Source organism: Malaclemys terrapin, chromosome 16, assembly GCF_027887155.1.
Source record: "Malaclemys terrapin pileata isolate rMalTer1 chromosome 16, rMalTer1.hap1, whole genome shotgun sequence".
In the NCBI taxonomy this organism is placed as follows: Eukaryota; Metazoa; Chordata; order Testudines; family Emydidae; genus Malaclemys; species Malaclemys terrapin.
The window spans coordinates 6,294,111-6,316,636 of NC_071520.1; the positions used below are offsets into that span (position 1 = coordinate 6,294,111).

A 22,526-nucleotide genomic window follows, 5' to 3' on the forward strand; every position below is an offset into this window, starting at 1 on the left:
TGACTAGTTTGCCTTGTTTTTGCAGGCGGTCCCTCCCTACCAGAAGAAAGTGCTGGTAAGTTCCAGTCTACTCGACCCATGTCCCTGCAGCCAGCAGGGCTCGTGGAGAGATGCAGCTGTCGGTGCTAGAGCATATGCTTGCTTCGGACTCTGAAGACCAGGGCAAGTCAGTGCTTCCTCGGGGATCCCGTGTTCTCCTTGTGTTTCCATAGGGTTTTTAAACTCTGCAGAGCCCACGTACGCAGGCTGCCACTGGTGTGTCAGAACCACCGGCTGTGTGAACAGAGGGCGTTGTTGGGAACATAATGGTTCAGTGATGCTGGATTCTTCAAAGTGTGAGGGAGGCAATGACTCAGCTGACTTAGCCGCGGAGCCTCCTGGTCCTCCCGGGCAAGTGCAGCCTCAGCAGAAATCAGTTCCTTCCACGTTAAGAGCCTTTTCCAGTTAACCAAGACATGTCTCCAGTTCTAAGGCAAAGACAAAGGCAGGACAACAGGATTAGCCAGATCTGCTCACCTAGTGTTTCTGAGTTTGCCTTCTGCGCGGGTCAGTATCGCTGGCTATCCTGCTGCTCCATTTCTCTGCAGCAAACAGCCTCTCTTCACTGTGTTGCCTGCAACCCTGCTGGAGGAGCTGGGGCAGAATATTGACCTGATGTAGCCAAATGCAGAGAGGGGAGCATGTCCAGGCTTCGGGTCATTAAAGTCTTCTCTATATCCCAAGCTGCACTGGTTTAAATAAAGGTGTGATTTAGTTAAACCAGGACAAAACCCTGTGTAGAGGCTCTTAATTCAATGTAAATTTGGGTTAGGTTGTTTTAGCTGAAATTGTTAAAAACCAGGTTTAAGCTGAATTCCGAATGGCCACACTGGGTTTTGGTTAAACGGAATCGGTTGTTGAACCAAGTTCCAGGTGAACCAGTGCAACCATGAATATAGGCCAGGCCCATGGGTCCAGCGGGGCAGAGGCCCAGATGCGTGCACGTGCACGTGCACAAGTTGAGGAATGAGCACTATTGTGGATACACATTAACAAAGCCAGCCCCGTGTGTCCGAACTCCCTTTCCACAGAAGCAACAGATTTATCAACTGCTCTGTGCAGAGGGGACAAACCACAGTCAAACCACTTCATTCCAGTCAAGGGAGTCTTTTCCATGTGAGGGGCTGCTCCATTTAGGCAACTAAACAGAGTAAATGACATTTCTGCAGGAACTAGGAACATCTCCCAGACCAGGGCTTCAGCTGTTGACGTTAACTTAAAATCGGTCACTTTAACCCTTCGTTGCTAACATGCGGCAAGTTCAAGATACAAAAGGAAACATACTTGCCATGACGAACGAACAGCCTTAAATACAGGTACGCAGCAGGAAAACAAGGAGAGAACGTTCGGTTAGTATTAAGTTCCTGTTCCTGATGCACGGCAGGGCCAAGAGTCCTTTCCCACCCCCACCCCCAGGAGGGGCAGAAAACAGGCTGGCTCCTGACGGGTCGGGCAAAAAGCAGCCTCGGCACTCTAAGGCCAGAGCAGTGAGACGGCTTTCTATGCTCGGCAGGCAAGGAGGGCGAAATGCCAGACTCCCCCTGCGGGAAGGGTCACTGCTGACCAAGATGTGGCACATCGCAGGCCCCAGAACCTCACCCTGAAATAGACCCTTAACCTCTGGCTGAGCGACTGAAATCCTCACATCACGGTTTAAAGACTTCAGGTTCCAGAGAATTCTCCATTTACACTAGTTTAAACCGGCCAGTAACGTTTACCTTTCATGACATTTTTCACATCTGGTGACTGAAGGAATGTAAACTTTTTTTAAAGAAAAGTTTCAGCAAAAATAAGGTGGGCGCTTTTGAGGACAAAGGAAGTGGGGGAGCGGGGGAAATACATTTTGGCCATTATAAAAATGAAACTTTTTGTTAAATCCCTAGGTCCTTAGTGCTTCGAGCCAGAAATCCAAGTTTGTCAGAGGGACAGTCTGGGGTGATCTGATGCAGATCCATTTCAACTTGGCTGAGTTAAAGGATTTATATACGCTGTTGGATTTTCATTCAGTAGAAATCAATCTCCCAATATTTTCTTGGCATCTCCTATGTAAGTTGAGTGGAACTTAGGTCTGCCTTCAGAATGCTCCCCCTTCTCCTAGGGGTACGTGCTACGCCACATTCCATTCTTGGTCCATATGCTGTTATATTCAGGCTCCCTCCTCCGTCACTGTGGTTTGGTCAGTGCACAGGCAGGGATCCTGCAGAACTGGGCCTGCATGGCTAGTTCCCTGTAAACGTGCGGGACTCACCCCTGCAGCGCCTCCTGCTGGTTGTCTCAGGGAATTAGCTCTTTCCAGCACTGAGCGTCCTCTGCAGGCCAGTGTCCCGCTGCCCCCCACCCCCCGTCTCTCCTGGACCCTGGTGCCCCTTGTCTTTGGTGTGCTGCCCCCTGGCAATACCCGCCCAGTCTCACGGTCTCCCCACCCTGGGGAACCCCCACCCTCTATCCCCACCTTACTTCAGTCATGGGCCTGGGGAGTTGCCAGACTGGAGCTCCCCTGCTCCTCTGGCTCTCCCCAGCCCTGCCTCACTTCCGGTACCCCTCCTGCAGGCAGCCAGGCCCTGCTCTCTCCCAGCCTGGAGAGAGACCTCTGGGCCTCTGGCTCCCAGCCTTTTTATACAGGCCAGCTGTGGCCTGATTGCTGCAGCTGTTTCCCCAATCAGCCAAGGTGGAGGGTTAATGAGTGTAGTGGGACTAGAGGAGCGAGTGTGTTTAGGAAGTACAGCTGACAGTAGCAAACAGCAGATGGATATGTATGGGTTGTCACTTGTCATTCACCTGAACTAATATAGGATGAACCATTGCTTCTAGCCCAGGCGGTGTTTCTGCTCTAGCACCTGCCAGCTGATGGATCACTCGCCCGTCTGGTTTTGATTTTACTTGGCCCGATTTATGTCACAATTGTCTTTAGCAGCGTCTACTTACTCCACATCTCGTTTTCTGATTGCTCTCCCAGAGGCCATGACCTCAGCGACTTTGGACACAATCGGGTCATAGTTCATACTAGCCACAGCAATCACCTCCTCGTTCCTACAACAAAGATCAGAGGTGTGAAGGAGACACTGGGGGTAATGAAGTGAATGGCTTTAGATGGACACTTTTTTCCTTCACGAAAGGGTAAACTCATTGATGGAACCACCAGGGACTATGAACCTATAATCTCTTCCCAGCTTCAGGAGCCCCCGTTAGCCCATGTGCTTGTTACCTCAGACAGCAGCACCCGGTGGGGAGAGCGGCCGGTGAGCAGCATGTGGGCAGGCACTGGTGGGGAGTGGATGGAGCCCTGGCTCCATGCCTGGTCCCAGCTTTGCTCATGGGACAGCACAGCGACACACTGCCCCTAGTCAGGGCAGTACGGTCTGACCCTGTGGTGCTCTGATGTGGCTTTAAGTACTAAAATAACCCAAAACGTTTTTTGAGGTGGAAAAATAATGTCCAGTTGCCTCTGGAGGAGGAGGACAGAACCTAGACAACATGATAGATGTTGTACTAGAGATGTGATGCCTTCTAGTGTGCAGAGAAACCACAGTGCTGCGGGTGGTGGAAAATTAGGTGAATGTGATTCTAGCCTTTTATTTCCTCTGCCGGTATGTTGAAAAGTGCCTGGAAACAAAGTGAAATGGTTCATTGCAGGTTGAACAAAATGTCTGTCAACTTTTTCAAATCACCACGTTTTTTCAGAGTTTTTGGATTAGGTCTGGTTGAGCTGAAATTTTAAAAAAGCTTTTTTGGAAATGCCAGCAAGCTGAGAAATCATTTATTCCCCCAGCTCTAATGAGGACCACACCTAATAACGTACAATGGGTTTTCACTGCTAAAAAGAGTCGGGAATGTCATACAGACAAAGCGGCATGCAGTCTGTGCAGAGCACTTGAGCCTAAATCAAAATGAACCTGTACAGCATTCAAGTAACTATTATGCTTCTGACAATGTGTTCACAATTTCTCTGAGACCTGCAAAGAGATTCATGTGTAGAACAACATGAAAAGCAATGCAATCCCTCACAGAGTAAAGTAAGAAATATTCCAATAAGAGGGTCCTTCTGTATCAAAGCACAGGGATGGAGTGATGATAAAGTACTTAAACTCATTGATTCAACAGAGTGGTAGCTCTAATAGGGATAGAAGACAAATCAGTTGGATTAATACGTTCTACCCTGAGAGAATTAGATACTTTTGAAAATCCCCATCGTCAATCTATTTAGCTCATTGAAGAGAAGCATAAGAGGCAACAAGTACCTAGATTAAGGATTCTGACAGCAAACAGCTCTTTAATCTAGCATAGTCAGAACAAAGGTCCAATGGCTGGAAGCTGAAGATCGACAAATTCGTACTAGAAATATGGCACACATTTTTACCAGTGAGGGTAATTAACTTTGGAAGAATTTATCAAGGGATCTGGTTAATTCTCCAGTTCTTTGCAAGTGTCCCACAGGAAATTGGACATTGAATGGGTTGATGGATAAGCTTGAGGAGACAGTTGTTGATGCTATTGAGCTGAACAACGTTCTGTTTTGAGATCTCAAATACACCGATGGCCTTGTCTTGTTGGCTCAGTTGGGTGAATTGCTGCAGCCAGGTAAGAAGTAGCGTGCACGGGTCTGATTATTAATCTGGAAAAAATTCAGTCCTGGCCCTTGCTATCAGGCATTCTCCAACTCCAGATTTCAAGCAGCTCGCTATTAACAGTACAGACTGGATGTTGAGCAGGTGGCAACTGGCAAATACTTGAAGTGTCACCGACAGTGCTGGAGGTTGCTCAAGAGATGTGGGCACTTTTATAGCAGCATCTGCCACCATGTTTCAGACCCTTCATCAGCCTCTGTTGCAATGTCATGACACTCAGCTTGCTACAAAGCTGCGGCTCTGTAGAGCCACGGTTCTACCCACTCTGTGGTACGCCAGTGAAATGTGCATGCTGAGGAAGGCTAACGAGCATTTGATTGATGTTTTCAGTTCTTATCGTCTACATCAGTTTCTCCTTATTAAGAGGCAGGACAAGATCAGAAATGAGGATATTTGAAGCTGACCTCAGCAACGGCTTCCGTCAGCAATGGTTTGGTTTTGGTGACTTTCTTGGCACAGACGTGTTATTAGGATAGAAGACCAACAAATCACGAAGCGTGTTTACCCAGGAATGCCGCTACACAGCTAGTGGTCATGTGGTCACCTGAAGCTTTGGTGCTGCAATAAGATTGCCAGTGATGGGCATAAACTGAACAGCCAGTCAGCCTGCAAGACCTAGCTGGAAATAAATCCAGGTGGTGCTTGTTCTGCAAAGAGGCCATGTCTCTTTGGGATTTGCCATGATGGTGATGATGACGGGAAACGGGGGTGGGGCTCCAGGAAGCCAGTTATGCCTACTGCATTCTGAAGGTGCATCTGCCCTGGCCCTGGCACAACAGTGCAAAGTTTCGGGGCTGCTGTAACTTTCACCAAGTGAAACATTCACCAAGGTCCTTATGGGACCTTGTACCAGTTATGAATTGGCCTGGTGAAGTAATCTCCGTCCTTACCCCTCTCACTCCCAACACCCCTCCAGCCCCCATCAGAATGTTAATGGTCATTGGTCTAGGAGCCAGTGATGACACTTTATGCCAGGTGAGAGCTCCCTACCACTCGAGAATTTCTTAGGCAGCTAACTGAGGCCCGAGTCTGCAGGTGGCAACAAAACGGTTTGAAATGAGGAGAGAATCTGGCCTTTAAACCAAGATTGGATGCCATTACAAAAGATATACCCTACTTCAGCCACTAGTTACTGGGCAGGATGCAGGAATCACAGGGTGAAATTATCTGGCCTGTGTTAAGCAAGCGGGCAGACCAGTTGATCAGAATGGTCCTTTCTGGCTTTAACATCCCTGAGCCAGATTCTTAACGGGTGTAAATGGGCATAGCTCCAGTGAAGTCAGACTTCAGTAACCAGACTGTCCCTCTCACTTTTCGCAGCAATCACGTTTAAAAACTATGTTGAAAAATAATTTTTTTTTAACACAGTGGAAGCTAGTGTGGACAGGGCTTAGAAGAGCAGCAATAGAAGCGTGGTTGACCTGCATTTGACATCGACACCGCTCCCATAACTCCCGATGTCACAGCAATGACACCCAGATTTGGGTTGTACACAGTCTGGGGTGAAAACCAATAATCCTCAAGCAACTAACCCAAACACTAGCAGGCTAGTACCCTGCCTGCTGGGAACGCCAGATAAGTTACAAACTAGATTGCAAACAATTCATTCTGGGAGACTCTCTCACTACAGAGAAATGCAGTCTCTTATCTAAATATCAGATCAATGTACAAAACTAGAAATAGATACTGACAAGTATAAAACTTCTGCAATGTCGCGGGCACCTAATTAGGTAGCTTAGACAAAAGGTGAGAATGAAAAATGATAATTTCCACTTCACTGTTCAAAGACAAGGAAATAAGAGGGAGACTCTATCAATCAGCTAGGGCAAAAGATTTGCTATTCTGAATCAAGGAATAAACAATGTATATATTTGGGAGAAAGAAAAGAGATGGCACAAACACTTTCCAAATAGGTAGCCTATCGACTTAGGGTTACCAGATAGCAACTGTGAAAAAACAGGACAGTGGGTGGGGGGTAACAGGCGCCTATATAAGAAAAAGTCCCAAAAAATGGGATTGTCCCTTTAAATACGGGCCATCTGGTCACCCTACCTATCGTTGACTGAGAATTGGGCATGATTGAGACAATGACAGAACCATTATCAATGGGGAAATTCTCTTATAGACTCATACACTCAAATTATTTATTTTGGAAACATTTCTAGGTCTTGTAATGTCAACAAAGTTATGGACAACTGGGTCCTTTTATGGTGTCTCAAATAGGACATCCTAAATACGTGTCACTTTTGAAAATCTTGGCCACAGGAGAAACTATAAGAAATGCCTCTTAAAATCAACTGGGGCACCATTTCTGAAACTGAGGGGTGGAAGAATTAGGAATCAAGGCCCACAGAGAGAGGGCATGAAATCCGTATGGATCTCCACCACCTTTGCAGCATCATTCCCCCCTTTCCGACAGGAGCCCTTCAGTGGGGTTGGGGAATCTGTATGTGAGGATGGGGTTGGCTGGAATGGAAGGGTATGAGGTTGGGGAAACAGGGATTACAACAGTGGAGGAGTGGAGTATCAGAGGGGTAGCCGTGTTGGTCTGGATCTGTAAAAACTGTGGAGGAGAGGTTCTGGGGAAAGGCAACAGTAATGATCCTTCATGGTGGATCCTCTGGGAGCTCCTTGACCTTGGGGATCAGTAAGCTTTGCAGGAAAATGTAGGTCAATTTTGAGGTTGGGAGGCAACCCTGGTGTCCCAGAACAATAATCAAGAGATTCCACAGGGTGAACTGTATGGAGGGCCCTTTCTCCTATGTTTCCTCTCCTGGGCTGATCTAGCACCAAGATATTTGATGATAAGAAAACAATCTCCTTTGTGACAAGAGCACTTCAACCTTTGCTCTAGCAGCACCAACCGGGGGGGGGCTGGAACAATTTGTATCGTGGGGGTGCTGAGAGCCATTGAACCAAACTATAAACCTTGTATGTAATGGAAACCACTTCAAGCCAGGGGGTGCTGCAGCACCTCTACTCCAGCACCTATGGCACCAACAGGGGCTTTGCTTGTGCTGTTGCCCTGTAACCCTGGGGTAACAGGCAGGTTTGGTGGGTGGTTGTTGTTGTTTTTTTTACCAATTTCTTCTTCAATCTCTGAAAAATAATGTTAGTTTAACTGTGAAACTGAGCCGGGAGAGCAGGCCCTGGAATGTAAGCCACCCGCATTTCATTGCAATGAACAAGAGAGGGGAGATCAAAGGGCAAATAGGCAGCGAGGGACAGTCTCTCCAGCTTTGACTAGCGGTGGAAGTCAGAGGAGAGTCAGTTTATGACAGTGGCCTCCCTCCCAGCATCAGCACTGTACCATACAGAGTTGCCACCAACTGTTAGAAAGAAGAGACCTAGAAATAACTCCCAGGGCCTGAGAGGCAAAGACTGTCCTTGATTCCAAGTAATAGGATATAGAGAGATAAAGAGAAGGTGACACTAACGTCCCAGGCTTAGAAGAACCCCAGACTGATTAATCAGTGCAGCCCCCCACTAGCTAGAGCTGTTCAAAGATACCTCAATGACTCTATGCAGGTGGTCATCCTATTATAGAAAAGCCAATTCCTGTGGGCTTTCCTAAGTCACAGAATAACACACATACTTTTAGTAGCAGACTCCCACTTTCAATCTGGTTTGTTTAAGGCTTATTTACAACCCGTAATATGTATGTTAAGGTTGGCCAGCAGGCTGTGTTCAAGCAGCTCTCCTTTCCCTGACATTTCACTGCTCAGAAACCTTTGCCACTTCCTTGCTTTACTGAGTGTTGAACACAAAGTGATGAATCAATGACTATAATAACATGCTGTCATTATTCATATTAGCTATCCATAGCTTTTCATCTTCAAAGTACTTACAGATGTTTAATTAAAGAGATTTGACATTTCCTTCCTAATTAGGGATGGAATAAATACCAAAATATGCCAAATATTTTCCTGTGGTATTGAAGAGGAGGAATATAATGAGGCTTCAACGAAAGCCCCATTTTGAGCTTCAATATGTGAAGGAATCACGTCACCATACAACTTTTAGTGAGCACTCCGGAATCGTGCATTCAGTTCTGACCACTTCACGGGCAGAGAGACTGGAGACTGTTCTGAGAAGAACAACAATGATCCTGGGGTTGGAGGACCTGGTTAACGGACTTATTTGGAAAGACTGAAGGAGCTATGTGTGTGTAGGTCAGTTAAGCTAAGGGGGGACGTAAGCCTGTCCATATCCGAAGTAGAGTTGGTAAGAAATGTTTTGATGGAAGAGTTTTCTGTTGGAAAATGCAATTTCATTGAAATAAAAATGTTTTTTTGGGAATGTCTCAATTTCAACAATGTTTTTGATGAGAAAAGTCTAAACAAATCATTTAGGTTTTCTCATTTCATTTATGTGTCAAACTGTTTCATTTTGATAATGTAAAAATGTTGCTTTCCAACTTTATCATTTCAATTCATTTTGCTTGAACCATTATAACAAAACGTTAATGTTAATATTACATGTTTATATATTGTATTTAATATATATAATTGTGAAGGGGCCGCACACCCACTCTGCGGGGGGGAGGGGAACCAGCGAGTTCTTCTGGGGTCATTCAGCACCTGCAAGGCTTGCTCTGCCTGGAGGGGGGAGCTTAAAAAGGGAAAACTTGCCACAGGATGGGGTGGTGAACAGGACGAAGACTGATACACCTCAGACACTGCTGACAACAGAGACAGATCAGCCAAGAGGGAGACAGTTGCAGGCCCCACTGCTTCTGAAACTGTACGGACCAGTTGTAAAGCAGGATGCTCCAAGAGGAGGGGCTGGAGGTAGACCCGAATTAAAGACAAAGACCTGTTGATAAGCCAACCCCCAAAAGGGTTGTGTAGTGGGATGGTCACCCCACTCCTGCCCTGAGGGGGTTAAAGCAGCCCTGGAGAGGGCTGTGGCAGAGAAAAGCCAGGCTGATTGGGGGAAGCAGCCACAGCTGGGGCCACGCCCCAATCAGGCCACAGCTGGCCCTACAAGAGGGCTGAGGGCCAGAGGCTAAGAAGAGTCTCTCTCTAGGGATAAAGAGAGAAGGACCTGGCTGCCTGGGAGCTGAGCAGGGTATCTGAGGTGGAGCAGTGCTGGGGAAGGGCAGAGGGAGCTCCACCCTAGTCAAACCCCAGGCTGCAGGCCTTGCTAAAAGGCCAAAAAGGTACTAGGGCTGCAGAGGGGCAGCCCAGAGATAGGCAAAGGCAGCAGGTTCTAGCCCCCCCTTGCAGATGATGAGTGGTTTGCAGTCTGCCCCAGTGAGTGGGGGCTAGATGGGGACTGGCAGTAGCCACTGAGGCGAGGTGGGGATAGCGGGTTAGCGGGTGGGGAGACCCAGATTGTGGGTTACTGCTAGGGGCAGAACCATGATGTAAAGGGCACCAGGGTCCGGGAGGGACACAGGGGCCAGCAGCAGGCGAGACACCGGCCGGCAGAGGGCGCTCTGGACTGGAAGTGCTAATTCCCAGGATGATCAGCAGGAGGCGCTGCACCGGTGAGTTGTCACTCTGCTACAGGCTGACTCCAGAAAGTTTGCCCATGAGAGGGTCCATCTTTGCCTTTAAATTCTGTCACTCTATTCCCTGCTCTTGTAAGGGAAAGAGAGAGAAAAGGAGCTTTCTTTTGTTTGTTTTTCTAGGAGAACCCCTCCGCTGGGGCGGGGCATTAGAAACACCTTGACATTTAAATGATATGGGAATCAAAATGATAATGTTGGAAAGAATTTTTTTTTCACATTTTCAAAATGAAACCATTTGAAGTGGGGTCTGGGGACATGTGCCGGGAGCTGCTCTCGGCTCCCCCATCCCAGGCAGATGGAGGGTCCGTGGCTCCCAGCCTGCTCCGGCTTCCGGCTTGACCAGGGGTGGGGCCTTGGGTGAAAGATGTGGGGCGGGTGCACTGAAGGGTGGGGGTCCCTGACCCCCCCCACTTGGGAAGGCTCCGCCACCCCTGCAATGCAGCCCCTAACATTTATGTGCCCTGCCACCTAATGCAATTCACAACTCTGAGTTAGGTGCCCCTTACACAAAGCACGGGGAGAATTAAGTGTCTAAGAATGGCATTCACACAAAAGCCAGCAGGGGGAGCAGGGTGCTGCCTAAGTTAGCCAATAGAAAAGGCTGAGGAGGGGTGTGACCCACACCCTCAAATGGATTTAGCCCCTTAAGTCTGAGCTGGAGGTACATGAATGGGGCACCTATGCCAGGGGGAAAGCAGGGGTGACGGTTCCCCACTTATAATCTTTAGCCCAGGAAGTGGGAGACCTGGGTTCATATCCCCCCGCTGCCTGATGTGGAGGAGGAAATTAAGGTCCCCCACCTCTCAGAAGAGTGCCTTAAATGTATAAATAATCAGCTCTCCACTGGAGCAGGGGGACTGAACCCTGAGCCTCTCTCAACAGTGCCCTAATAGAGTCCCACTGCCCCCAATGAATAGTTAAGGATTTATGGACAGTGGAACAGTGTCCACTGGAGAGACTCAGCAAGCCTTGCCTTGGCTCCCCTATAGCCCAGTGGTCAGGGAGGTAGGAGACAAGTTCAAATCTCTGCTCCACATGAGGCAGAGGGGGGATTTGAACCCAGCTCTCCCACATCCTGGGGCTGTGCTCTAACCACTGAACATACGGGGGCACCTCCTTCTCCAGTGTCCTGTGTAGGGGTTTAGGCATGCTCTCGGCATGCCTACTGCATCATGCCTTGGAGGCAAGATCGGTGAGAAATGCGTAGTTGCAAATCCCACTGGGGCTGAGGCGTGAGGTAGGTGTTGACCTGCTGGGAGATGTCAGGAGCGAGGTGGCTCAGTGAAGGCCCAGCTACTGAAATCGAGGTGCCTTGGGGACTTTGAAAGTGGGAACTTGGTGCCTACAGGTTTAGACAGCAGCTGAGTGGTGGTTTTGTGAATGCCAGTGGCATCTAAATGTTGGATGGCGGTGCCTAAAGTGAGTTAGGCACTTAAGTCACCCTTAAGAATCTCACCCATTTCACGTAATCCACCCCTCTCTGAGGTCTACGTTGTGTTGTGTCTAGAGAACATTCATTGTGCAGAACAAACTGAACCTAATGCCCTCGTGCAGCATTGGTCTCAAAACTCCTCTGATTTCAAATGTGTCATTTTATTAATGCACAACAACCTGGATCCTTGGAGGGGGAAAACTGATGGCTAGTGACTATGGCAGAAATAGAGTAAAAGGAAATATTTCAATGACTGAGCAGTCAGATTAAAGTCCACGTTGGAACGTCTCAAAGGGAAGAGAAACACTTACTTGGTGTAAAATGCCACAAACTTCAGTTCGTCTAAATCGCCTTGAAACACGACATCATCAAATCCTTCCCCGTGGCCTGAAAAACAGGGGAAATGTCAAAGCAGTGCAGGAGGCAGAATGCTGCTCCCTTTGCCCTTCCTCCCCTATGGTTCCACATTACGCAATCTCATGTGCACACAGGTACGCACACACAGGCAAGCACCCACATACGTAGACAACACATGCCATATGGCGGTGGTCTGTCTTACAGCCACAACCTCTTTTTGGACGACAATCTACAAACCAGAGACACCCTCACCGTGTGCTGGGATTGGCGTGACAGTCCTAAAATCCCAGCATTCTTTGCTCAGCCATCTCCTAAATGATTCAATCATAGTGCTATGGGAAGCCACAGTCTGCCCACTAAGAGCTAACGTCATTAAGAAATTAAGTGTAAAAGTGTCACTTTAGGTGCCTAAATCCCAGAATCTGGCCCCACTGGGATTCCAAAACCACTGCTCAGCTGCCACCGAACCCTGTAGGTTCCTAAAATTGCTCAGTACCCATGTTTATGCCTTTGGGCATGGGCACTGCAGCTCCATGCCAGGTGTCCAGGGAGAAGGAAGAAGACCTCCCCCATAATCTTTAGCTCAGTGGTGAGGGTACGCAGTGTGGCTATAGGAGACCCTCAGTTCAAGTCACCCCCTATGCCTGGGTGGGGGCAAGGATTTGAACAGGGATCTGCCACCTCTCAAGTGAGTGCCTATCACTGTGGTATGAGATAGTCGGATGTGGGGAGCTCCCTCAGTGTCTCCTGTTGAAGCTGTTGCACTGAGAACGAATAAGGAAAGAGTCACTGGGACAAAGGGAGTGTGTGTTTTTTGGATAAGGTCCTTGCCAAATTCCAGAGAGCGCTCCACAGCCCCTGTTTGTTCTCAGAGTGACACTGGCCAAATGCGAGGGCTCTGTTTCCTGACTGGCTAACATTTTGCTGGGTTGGGGAAAACTGGCTGTTCTGAAATCTCACCAGAACAGAATGGGAGGGTAGAGTGACTTTTCGGTTGACTTGGTGTGTTAATATTTTGAGTGAACGTGGTGATGACGACGCTTTAGTGATCCATATGTAATGTTTGCTTAATACACGATTTGCTTTATTTTATTCATCGTTTGGTGTATATATTACAATTTTATAATACTTCTAAATCATTTTTAATATAATTTTCTGTGAATAAAGATGTTTTTCATTTCTCTCTCTCTCTGTCTCCCTGGACCAGGGATTGGTTCGTTAATTATCCACAGAGGCAGCTAGTCCCTCCTGCCTCTTGCGCTGCTGAGGCTACATGTCTATTTTTAGCACACTAACGCTCGTCAAGCTAGTGCAGGTATGTTGGCTGGAAATGCCACCTTCCAGCACCAGCAGAGATGTACCCTGACTGATACAGGAGGCACTGGAGGTTCAGAATAAGGTTGTGAGCATAAGGACCTCAGAGGGATAAGCCAACAATCTCAGGTGACGGGAGAGAGAGGGCATAGCTGAGAGGGGACATAGCAAAGGAACTGTGACTTCCTGATCTGACAGCCAGTTCTGTTCTAGCCTCGGTGTACTTCAGAGAGGCCTTGGGGCTCCTCTAATCTATACTGGCTGACTCTGGCTCCAACTGGCCAGTACATGAGCTGAGAATGGCCCGAGCAAAGTAACACATTGGTCCCCTAAGCTAGAGGCTGCAGGGGGTGGTAAAGGAGCCAGCTATCCTAGTTCTAGCTCTGCTGGGGATTGCTTCACAGTGGGGGAAATTGAGTGGCTTTCTAGCCCCTTTGCTATGGCTCAATGGGATGAAGAAGAGACTCAGACCCAGAAGCGATGTCCAGATTAGCACAGTGGTTATCTTCCCTATATGGACGTGCTCAGACCTCTCACCAGGAGAATCTACTGCCAACCAAGTGAACAGGCAAATTTACCTTCACGTGTTGTTCAGATGCTTTAGAATGGGCTTACCCAGTATGGTGTGTGCAGGTCTTAAACCTGCAAATGATGTGGTAACTCAGGCTGGCGTTTTGAATTCATGCACAATTTGGGTCGCAGGAAAACTTCACCTTATAAATAAGTTTTCCATGATGAAGAAAAAAGAAAACAAATCTCCTGTATCATCTGACCTGGGACCACAGAGACTGAAAAGCCTCAGTCATCACGATCATAGGATATGATTATTTTAACGTGTTTGGAATTCTTTTAAATTAAACCTTAACTCTGAATGTTGTGGCTTTATAATGCTTCTTTTTGACAACACCGCCGTCATGTATTTCACGCAGAATATGCACTCTTGGCTTTAACTCCCTGGTAGCTTAGTTTTTGGTCTGGGACTTCTCTCAGAACTGCTCATGTTCACACATCAGCAATGCCAGCCAGAGGCACCGACTCGGTGTGTGCCGGGGCTGGAGCACCCACCAACCACAGCTGTTCAGCAGCCTCGCCAATTAGCTGTTCAGGGGCTGGCGGGAGGCACTTGGCGGGGGGGAAGGGGCGGAGCAGGGGAGGGAAGAGACAGGGTGAGGGCAGGGCATTGGGGGAAGGGGTGAAGTGAGGGCGGGGACTTGGGATGGAGCGGGGGTGAAGCAGCCACTGGGAAAAATAAAACTCAGCACCTGTGATACCAGTCATCACAGTCCAGCTACCTCATCCCTCAACTTGGTCACCCTCATTGGGTCCAGCTGCCATGTCCAGTCCAGGCACTGCCCCCCGAAAGAGTTTCAGGAATTGCTCCTCCCCCCAGTCAGATTCAGCTGTCACCCATCACCCCTAGTCAGGTTTAGGTATCGCCCCTCCACCTCAGTCAGGGACAGGCATCTCCTCCCCCCTGAAGGTCAGGCCCTGCCCCACCCTGGTCAGGTTCAGTACTGTGCCTCAGAGCCATCTCCCATTTGTAAATCTTGGGGCGCTAGGGGCCCCTCCTGTTCCCACAGTAGCACATGTGGCATTTTTTCCTAAAGTGCAGACATCAGTCGCTGGTGAGACCCCTCCAGGTTGGAGTAGGGAGCTGGGTGTTATCCCCCCAAGATTTATGTACGGCTCCTGTCCAGTTCAAGACGCTGCCTGGCTCGTCCGGCTCGCATTAGTATGTCTGACCTGCATATCGTAGGCTCTTCCCAAACACCGCCGTCCACAGGTACGGGACTGTGCTGATCTCCGTGCCATGGGCCAGCATGTTCAGAGCTGCTATGCGGCCTGGAAAACCGAAGAAACAGAGTGTAAGAAAGGAAATTGTGCGGGAGTCTTGCCACACGCGCTGTGCCTGGGCAGGCCCAGAGTGCTCGGATTGCACCCAGGACTTTGGGATGGTTTAAAGCCTTTTGCTACCAATTGCTCTAATCACAGTGTAAGTGGAGCCTAAGACCTTTCACCTTAGATTAAAAAACGCCCATCAGACAACCAAGCAGAGGGACGACAGCAGAAGTTTCATGAACCACAATGCTAGCAAGGTCATGGTGAAGCCCCTCAGTTACCTGCCTTCAAAGGAAGGTTGTGTGGCTCTCGTTCAATTATAGACCCTTAATCTGCACCTTCCCACCCCCGAGAAGACTGGCTACCAGTAAAGATAAGATTATGTCACGGAGATCACGGATTCCCGTGACTTTACGAGACCTCCTGCTTCAACCCCAGGGCAGCAGGGCCAGAGGTCTCAGCTGCTGGGGGGGGAGCAGGGCTCTCAGCTTCCTCAGGGGGACCTGGAGCCACTGCGGATGGTGGGACCCCAGAGCTCTGAGCCGCTGGGGCTGTGGCAGAAGGATCTGGAGCTGTCGGCAGTGGCAGGTGCTGGACTTCCTCCTCCCTCCTGCAACAGACCTCAGGCTCTCTTCCCCCTCCTCCCCAGCCCCGCTTGGGCATCAGTCAGCTCCCCGTCAACACCGCCCGCCCCCATTGTTTTTAGTAAAAGTCACAGACAGGTCACAGGCTTCCATGCATTTTTGTTTCTTGTCCGCGACCTGTCCGTGACTTTTACTAAAAATAACCGTGACAAAATCTTAACCTTAGCTACCAGTCTCACCCCCGCCCCTTTCAGTGTTCCCCTCCAATGACAGGGCAGACTGGTGCCTGGCCCCTTTCACAGATAGCGAAAAATGAACAAGGAGAGAGGGGAAGAGGAGGGACAGTGGATAAAACACTTCTCAAGAGCAGACAGCTTTATGGGGCAAAGTATCATCAGTGCCCCCCAAAATCTGTACTGATGCCATGGTGATTCAGGGCTTCATAGACTGAGAATGGCGTTGCTGTAGGTAAAGAAGAGCATGTTTTCAGTGCCGATGCTTCTTTATGTCATGTAATGATATTAAAATCCTCGAAGCATGTTTAGAACGATGCTAACCAGAGTATTGCGTTCAAAAGGAAGGGTAACCTGGGTGATAGAACTCTAAAAACTGACCACTGGAGCACCTGGCTGGCAGACTGGCAGTGCCACGGTGGGACGCGTGAGACTGGGGGGGTGGGGGGAAAAGGCTGCTGCGAAAAGGAGAAAGGGGCTAGTGTGCAAGCCGGGGGATGACTGAGTCCTTCAACTTGCCTGGGGGATTTTTCCTTTTTTCTGGGTAAACTGTTGGACACTGAGAGAAGCCAAATGCCTAAGGCCAGCAGGTTAAGGACAATAAAGGTATTTTTAAATACATCGGGAAGAAGAGGAATTCTAGCAATGGTCTAGGCCACATTTGATTATGTTCAATATGGGCAAAGAGAAGACAGTCGCAGCCAGAACAACCTAGACTTGGTGCTTGAAAATCACCCATTTCCCAACATTGGGAACAATTATGAGCCAAACTGAATAAGAGGAAAAATTGAGATAGAAAAATGTGAATGAAAAATAGGAGTTTATTAGAGGGCCAAAAAGCCAGGACTCCACACACAGGCTAGATGACTACTTGGGCTAAAAACCCATCCTGGTTCAGTGGTGAAGTGAAGGCCGCATTCGAACTAAAACAGAAACATATAACTAATGGAAGAAAAGGGAAATTGAAGGAAATCAGTATCAGTTAGAGGCTATGAAGTGTAGAACATTGATAAGGGAAGTGTCACAGGACGGCTGACCCCTTTAAATGAAGCAGGCCCAATGCCCTTGTGCCAGTTTGGCCATTTAAGAGGGTGAGGCACTGCCTAGGTCTGTAAATGAGCCAGGCAGCAGGGCCCTAGTGGGGACACAGATCTGGTGAATTGGGGTTACCAGCTTCATTCGGAAGAAGGCAGGTGAGAGCTACCGGCAACCAAGAGACTACAGGAGGTCCTCGTAGGAAGCAGAAGGTATTTCCTGGGAGAAGGCTAAAGGCAGGAGCGATGCAAGCGGGTTTTGTTGGCTGATCTCCCTGAGCCAGGGCTGGAGAGGGCGGAAGGCAGGAAGAGGAGCGGCAGCAGCAGAGAGAGGTGCCTGCTGGCTCTAAGCCAGAAAGCCGAAGGTGGAAGAGGGCTGGAGGCAGGGGAGCAGCAGAAGGGCTTGCAGCTGACATGCTGGAGAGCTGGACCCAGGGAACAGCGAGAGGGCTGGGGGAGTGAACGATCTCCCAGCAAAGGGGCTGTGGGGTTCCCGTTGGGAAGAGCAGGGTGACACTCCGTCTGGAAGGGCTAGGGTGGCTATCCTGGCAGAGGGCTTGAAGAGGACTGACAAGGAACTGAGATGTAGTGGAAGACACTGCAGTATGAGGATGCAGTCCCAGCAGAGAGCCTTGCGGGGTGAGGTTCCTGCTGGAAAGAGAGGTTTTAAGGATTAAATGCACTGCGGTGAGATGGACTGTGTTGGGGACTTTCGATTATGGACTGATTTGCACTGTGTTTTGATAATAAACTGGCACCACAGAGGAGTATTATTGAGGCAAGAAAGCGGATATGTAGTTACTGGGGACTCTGAAGGAAGGAAACTGAGGCAGGCATGCCGGCTGTCCAGCCTGGAGATGTCAGCAGGAGGAACATATGTCACAGGTTGACTGGCCCCTTTAAATGAAGTAGGCCCAGCTCCCCTGTGTCTGTACAGGTGCTGCTAGTTTGGCCAATGGAAGGCGGGACAGCACTTGGAGTTATAAAAGGATCAGGGGGAAGAGAACCTGGTGAGTCAGGGCTGACAGACTCACTCAGTAAAAAAATAGTTGAGAGCTGCCAGAGACCTGGAGGAGCAGAAGGTGGTTCCTGGGCAAAGGCAGGAGAGCAGCAAGAGGGGTTTGCAGTTTGGCTTCCCTGAGCCAGGGCCGGAGGGGGCTGAAGAAAGGGAGGCAGCGGAGGGGCTAATCTGCCGACATGTCCACACTGGAGAGTTGGACACTGGGACAGTGAGCGGGCCAGGGCAGTGAGGGATACTGTCTGATTTGCACTGTGTTTGGCTAAGAAACTGGCCCCAAGGAGGGTTATTATTGAGGCAAGAAAGGTTGTGTGAAGTTACTGGAGACTCTTAAGGAAGGAAACTGAGGCAGGTGTGCCTGTCCTGCCCAGCTTGCTGCAGGAGGGTGCTCCAGGAAGGATTGTGCTATGGCAGGAAGCTAAAGGCATCACGGAAAAATCCCTGGCTTGCACAGCTAAGGACTAGGGCTGTATTTGGGGGCCTAAAGAGGAAGGTGGGCACCTAATCGGATTTACAAGCACGGCAATGGGAGTTAGGGACTCGACTAGGTTACATGCTTTATTAAGTCCCACTAGGCACCTATCTGCATCAGTAGGTGCCTAAATACCTTTAAATCTGAAAACCCCCCATTGGGTAAGGACCACTGGCCAATCTAAGACAAACAACCCATGACGGAATAATGAGGGATAATATTAAACAGTCAAGTGAATGGTGAATAATAAATCCCCATTCCCCTGCTACCTATTCCCAACTGCCTCTCTATCTAGCCAGGTCTGGCTGGCTGACTTCCTGCGCATCTTCAAGACAGGCTTGTCCCTAAGTAGTTCAGGAGCCATAATGTGAAGGGACTGAAATACACCCACCATGCATATGTGCCATCTGCCAGTGAGGGATGTTCACCTTCTTGTTGTTACGCAAAGCCAGAGGAAAGGTGACAGCATCACCAGCCGCAAAAACTCCTGGGATGTTGGTCTGCATCATCTGAAAGGAAGCAAGGGGCCGTTAGCCCTGTAGTAGGGAGAGGGCCTGAAACATAAGCCCATGTATCAAGGCCTGGTAGGAGGCCTGAGGCCTGGGCTAAAGTAGTCAAAACTTTGCTGATATAAAGCAAAGTTAAGTTGTGAGCAAGAGGCAGGCCAGCCTAGCGGGGAATGGAAAGTCCCACCATACACTAAGCTGCGTCCATTGTCACGGGCACACACGTGCTAGTAGAATTGTAGACATTGATCTGGAGAGCTAGGACCATGCTTCGTCGACGATAAACCTGGCCTGGTGCCTTCGCACCTTAACGGATTTTATGGTCATTGGGCGGTTCGCTCGAGGTCTGCTGTGCCAGCTGTCTGTGCAGAGCTGGGGCAGCGCACGGAGGGAACACACGCAGCCGAACATCTAACCACAAGCACCACTGGTGATTACGCCGCAATTGGTGTTACAAGTGCAGGGTCAGCAGCAGCACTGCTTCACCGTGATTACAACACTTAGCCAAATCAGGCAAAAAGAATCCAAGCGCTAGAGGAGAAGGGAAGGGATGAGAGAGAGAAAAGAAGTTGCTTCCCCATCTACACCCCAATGCATTACTCCCACTTCTCCTTTGCCAGCTGTACCCACTGTGACAGACCCAGACTAGTGGGGTACAGGAGTCTGGTAAAGTGCAAATATACTGGTCACTGGATGAGTAGTTTTCTGTTCCCTGAATGACCAGAGCAGGGGCTGCACTAGAGTATCAGGAAACTGCTAGAACCAGTTAAGGCAGGCAGGCCTATTTGGACACCTGGAGCCAATTAAGAAGAAGCTGCTAGAATCAATTAAGGCAGACTAATCAGGGCACCTGGGTTTTAAAAAGGAGCTCACTTCAGTTTGTGGTGTGAGTGGGAGGAGCTGGGAGCAAGAGGTGCAAGGAGCTGAGAGGGTGTGCTGCTGGAGGACCGAGGAGCACAAGCATTATCAGACACCAGGAGGAAGGTCCTGTGGTGAGAATAAGGAAGGTGTTTGGAGGAGGCCGTGGGGAAGTAGCCCAGGGAGTTGTAACTGTCATGCAGCTGTTACAGGAGGCACTATAGACAGCTGCAGTCCACAGGGCCCTGGGCTGGAACCCGGAGTAGAGGGCGGGCCCAGGTTCCCCCCAAACCTCCCATTTGACCTGGACTGTGGGTTCCCCCAGAGGGGAAGGTCTCTGGGCTGTTCCCCAACCCACATGGTGAACCTCTGAGGCAAGAAAATCCGCCAATAAGCACAGGACCCACCAAGATAGAGGAGGAACTTTGTCACACCACATAGGGCTCACTGGATGAAAGGATAGCAGGGCCCGGGCATCTGGAACCCAGCCTCCCCCACAATCTCTAGTGTCAGCACTACAAGATGTCTTGCAAAACCATACCATGCCATAGAAACAGTCCTAATATCAGTACCTTCCCAGAGACAGTCAACCTGTCCTGTTCCACTGTTCCTGCTGATGGTGAACTTTTATACATAAAGATGTATTTTTACACTCACATGTGTCATTAACTAGGTGTGACCCCCCCAACCTTCATCTCCACAGCACAGACCTTTTTCACCTCACCTACAGGACAATGGGCGGAGGTTCTTGGTGGGGGGGGGGGAAGGGGAGTGTATAAACCATGCTACTGCTCTCTGTGTGGACCATGTAGGGAGTCACAATCACACATTGTTACTAGGTTATACAGTATTTGAGAGAGCAGCAGGACACTAGGCATCAAGATTCTAGGTGTGTCTTCCTGTTTATGCGAGCATCGTTCAGACAGACATGCTTCTGTGGGGGGTTGTCTGTGATGACAGAACCCAGAACCTCCAGTTGTAGAAGCACAATCCCCTGACACTTGAGTTAAAGAACCACATCATGTAGCACACAATGAGCAGTACAGTCATAAACCTTGATCCATGGTATAACTTCTAGAGAGTGACAGCTGCAGAGTCGTACTGTCAGTGTGGGTTACACACGCATCTGATTTGGCAAGCCGCTTCTTGAAGACTGTGTGGCAAAGTGGATGAGAGTTGGCTTGGTCATACGAGAGACAGAGACCCCGGTCCTCAAAGGTATTTCCCATTGAAGTAGATGGGAGTTAGGGGTCTAAATACCTTAGGGGATCTGGGTCCTATCCTGGCTCTGTGAAATGGGTGCATTAGAGTCAGCCTCCAAGGCTACAGTAACACAGTGCAGGTTCTGCACGGCACAGAAACATTAATAGCACTTAGCGTAAGTTCTGTGAGTAGACCTCTTGGTTACCAGGTGTGTAGTTTAGTGCAACTGCGGATACACTCCAGGAATTTGTGGGAAGGGGTGGGAGCGCTCTCTCTCTTTTTTTCTCATTTTGCTTCCTCAGAATCATTTGATGTCTGAAGCTTTTCACATCCTCATGGGACAGTCCACAGCAGGGGCCAACATCGCATTCTCTTGCGCCATTTTATTGAGAGTCAATATTCATAAGAATCTGTTAATCTTAAAAAGCAACAGAGAGTCCTGTGGCACCTTAAAGACTAACAGATGTATTGGAGCACAAGCTTTCGTGGGTGAATACCCACTTCGTCTTCAAGGTGCCACAGGACTCTCTGTTGCTTTTTACAGACCCAGACTAACATGGCGACCCCTCTGATACTTGTTAATCTTAAACTACTCACTCTGAGGCTACCGATAGCTCAAAAATCCCTTGGCTAAATGACCCCATATTTAGCCCTTAGTGAGCCACACTAATTTTCAAGATACTCTAAAATACACACGCGTAGGCAGATGACTTTGAAAATTTGGCTCTAAACAGCAACTGCACTACAACCTTAATTCTGGATTTGCTCCCACTCCTCCGCTATATGGCTGACTCCACCCCTACCATCACAGCCTGCGTAGGGCCTTGCAACTGTCAGTGCTTTGACAGTGTTTACCTTGTTGACGACAATGAAGCCTTTGGAATCAATGTTAATGCCGCTTTGCTTCAGAAATCCTGTTGCTGGACTTGCACCTGCCGGAAAGGCAAAGGACATTGTGTGAGTGGGTCTGACTCCCAGACCCTGTCTCTCTCATGAAAACAGATGTCAGAGCGAGAAAGGACCTGCTACCTCCAGCAATCACTCTCCTGCCAATGTCAGTTCAGTTCCATGATACCAGGTGCTGCTCAGTTAACAGCTTCTGTTGGGTCTCACGAATGCAGCTGTGCTGGGTGCCGCAGTGGGCAGCGAATGAATGATTGACAGGGGGCATCAGAGCCTTGTTGGCCAAGTTCAGTGGATGGGGAGGATTTGGCAGAAACTAAAGTAACAGTGGAAATGCACAGACCTAGGGATAAACTGTTTAGAATACGTACAACATGTGCAGCTGCATTTGGAAACCAGGTAACTCTGTTCTTATCAGATGGCACGTGGAGAGCGCTCCTTCTCTCCCTGTTTGCCGTCCTCCACAGCACTGCCCTTCCTTTCCAGCCTCCTGTGCTCCAATTAATTCACCCCACTCCCACTCTAAAAAATAGCAGAACCATCTCCTTCGAAAAGTGGAGCTAACACGCTGATTGCCACCCATCCGTGGTGATC

At 49.1% G+C, this 22,526-nt stretch overlaps 1 protein-coding gene across 2 annotated transcripts in view; it reads right to left on the reverse strand.

Annotated features, from left to right (window-relative positions):
* Positions 1-409: 409 nt before the first annotated feature.
* AIFM3 (apoptosis inducing factor mitochondria associated 3) overlaps positions 410-22,526 on the reverse strand; it is an 85,406-nt gene continuing 63,289 nt past the window's right edge. The window contains exons 15-21 of one of the 2 annotated variants that reach the window (XM_054006665.1): positions 21,885-21,961; positions 18,854-18,971; positions 15,026-15,124; positions 11,923-11,998; positions 2,965-3,069; positions 1,324-1,344; positions 410-467 (exon numbers count right to left, since the gene is read on the reverse strand). In XM_054006665.1, the coding sequence (XP_053862640.1) occupies positions 428-467; positions 1,324-1,344; positions 2,965-3,069; positions 11,923-11,998; positions 15,026-15,124; positions 18,854-18,971; positions 21,885-21,961 (536 nt within the window). In that variant the 3' untranslated portion in view covers positions 410-427. The remainder of the gene's footprint in view (positions 468-1,323; positions 1,345-2,964; positions 3,070-11,922; positions 11,999-15,025; positions 15,125-18,853; positions 18,972-21,884; positions 21,962-22,526) is intronic. The other variant, XM_054006666.1, reaches the window with a different exon arrangement.